Source organism: Lathyrus oleraceus, chromosome 2, assembly GCF_024323335.1.
Source record: "Lathyrus oleraceus cultivar Zhongwan6 chromosome 2, CAAS_Psat_ZW6_1.0, whole genome shotgun sequence".
Lineage (NCBI taxonomy): Eukaryota > Viridiplantae > Streptophyta > Magnoliopsida > Fabales > Fabaceae > Lathyrus > Lathyrus oleraceus.
Window position 1 is genome coordinate 172,950,850 of NC_066580.1, and position 2,388 is coordinate 172,953,237.

A 2,388-nucleotide genomic window follows, 5' to 3' on the forward strand; every position below is an offset into this window, starting at 1 on the left:
GTTAAATATATGATTTAATATAATTGTCAACGTCACGAGAACCTATTGGGTCACACACATAAGGACAAATTAGTTAGAGAGTGAAAGATGAAACACCGTAAATTACGATATACTCAAGAGAATTATGAAACACCGTAAGTAATAATACGTTTAACTAAATTATAGAACACCTTAAGGTGCGGTGTACTCAAGATAATTATATAACAATGTAAGGTATTGTGCACTTCGGTGAATTGTATAATATCGTAAGGTACAGTGCGCTTAATTGGAATACGGAATACGGTAAGGTACAATGCGCTTTAGTGAAATACAGTACAATATAAGACATGATGCACTTAAGTGTGTTTTTTAACTTGCAACCAACACAAGTGGTTCTATAAATAGAACTTGAAGTTGTTATTATATTAATTTCTGCTGCATGTTGTTATATGTCTTTGAAAGTTTTATATGTTGATTCTCGAAGTGACATCTTAAATTATAGATTGATATTTTAAATAATAAATTAGGGGTTTAGGGTGTTACATATGACATTTATAAAAATTTATAATTGTAAACTGATTATAAATTAATTTACAAATAAAAAATGATTATAAATTAGTTTATAATTGTAAACTTGTTATAAATTAGATTATAAATAAAAATTGTTTATTTCATCATTTGTAAACTCATTTTATGACATAAAAATATCTAAGGACACTGTTGACATTTAAATAAAGTAGAAATTCTAGAGTGCTAATATAAAAGCTAACTATGAGGGCAACAAAGTTCTATTTCTAATTATTTCAATTCTAAAATTCTTGGAGTTCCGGGTTGACCGACAATATTAGATAAAAATATCAATCTGTTGGGTTAAGAACGTCATTCTCATGTCTTCTTATGGAATGAGCTTTTTGATTCCACAAGAAAATGTATAAAGCTTATGAATTAACTTGAACATAAGAAATAAAACTTTTATTAATAAACAAACAACACATAATTCCCGCATAAGAAATTAGTCTATGCAGTTACACACTGATGAGACATAGTTTCTACCGAAAACAAATAAAACATAAATGTATTGACTAGGATCTATGTTATTAAGGGCACTTGGGTCCTCCTTCCTTAGTTTTCCAGTTATTATAACATGGACATTCTTCCTTGTTTCCATATGTTCCAGATGGAACACACAAACATTTTGCACAACATAGGTTGCAGAATGTTAAACATGCCTTCTTATATTGAGTGTTTGAACAACGAACGTCACATGCAGCTTTACAATCTGAACAAAATTAAGATTTGAATTGTGATTAATAATAGTAAATGAATTGATTTACTTCACATCCCTCTCCTATAATTGCAACAATTTTTTTAAAAAGGAGATACTAGTTCTAAATAGTACCTTCAGCACGAAGTGACCCTTCCCCACCAGCCTATATACAGATTTCATTATAAAAGAAAATATATTAGTATGAATTTAAGGAACAATATAAAATAAAATAAAAAAATCAATTTTTCATATATTATGTTGATGGACACAGAAAAATATATAATAGTTAAAAGAGAGAGACATAATTACTCACGTATACATCTTTTGTCAGAAAAGCCGTAACAAATAGCAGAAGAGCTACACAAAAAAGTTTAGACATAGTAATGTTGATTGGTATTTCTCCTAAAGTTAATCACTCTCACTCTTGTATAAACCATCTGCTGGGCCAGGGGTTATATAGATGCATAAGATACCACAATAGCATTAAAAGCTCTTAATTTTAGAAGTATATAATGCAATAAATTAATTAAAAAAACCTTAATTAGAATTAACCTTTTATATATATATATATATATATATATATATTATATATATATATATATATATATATATATATATATGGAGATTCATATCCGTTATTTCTATTACTTTAATATTTAAAAATATCTTAAAGTGAGATTCTTACCAAAAATTATTTTATTTGATTATAAAATTATTGTTAAAATATTTTATCATAAATATATCTAATATATAGTTAGGTATGAATATAAAATACAATTTATACATCTTATTATTTAAAACTAATATTATTTTTTAGAAGTTTTGTTTTGGTATTTTTCTTTTAGTCTTTAAAAATATTTAAAGTTTAGGTAATTTTTAATTTAAATAAAATTATCAAATAAATTTTAATTATAATCAATGTTCATATCCTAACTAAATATTTAATTTGTTTATAATAAATATATTTTAATAACAATTTAATTATAAAATAAAAATATTTTTTATAAGAATCTATTTTCATAGAATTTGTAAATATTAAGAATAATAGAAAAATTAAGTAAGGTTTTCTCAATATGGAACTTTTAAATTATAATGGTTAAATAAATTTGTCATCCTATCAAAATTTCCTATTTTTGTATTAT

General features: G+C 24.6%; 1 protein-coding gene across 1 annotated transcript; it reads right to left on the reverse strand.

Moving 5' to 3' along the window:
• Positions 1–984: 984 nt before the first annotated feature.
• Positions 985–1,658, reverse strand: LOC127118709 (gibberellin-regulated protein 12). Its single transcript, XM_051048965.1, has 3 exons — positions 1,560–1,658; positions 1,379–1,409; positions 985–1,258 (listed from the first exon to the last, which is right to left on the reverse strand). The coding sequence occupies exons 1-3, from the start codon at positions 1,623–1,625 to the stop codon at positions 1,077–1,079; spliced, it is 279 nt and encodes a 92-aa protein (XP_050904922.1). The 5' UTR covers positions 1,626–1,658; the 3' UTR covers positions 985–1,076.
• Positions 1,659–2,388: the final 730 nt, after the last annotated feature.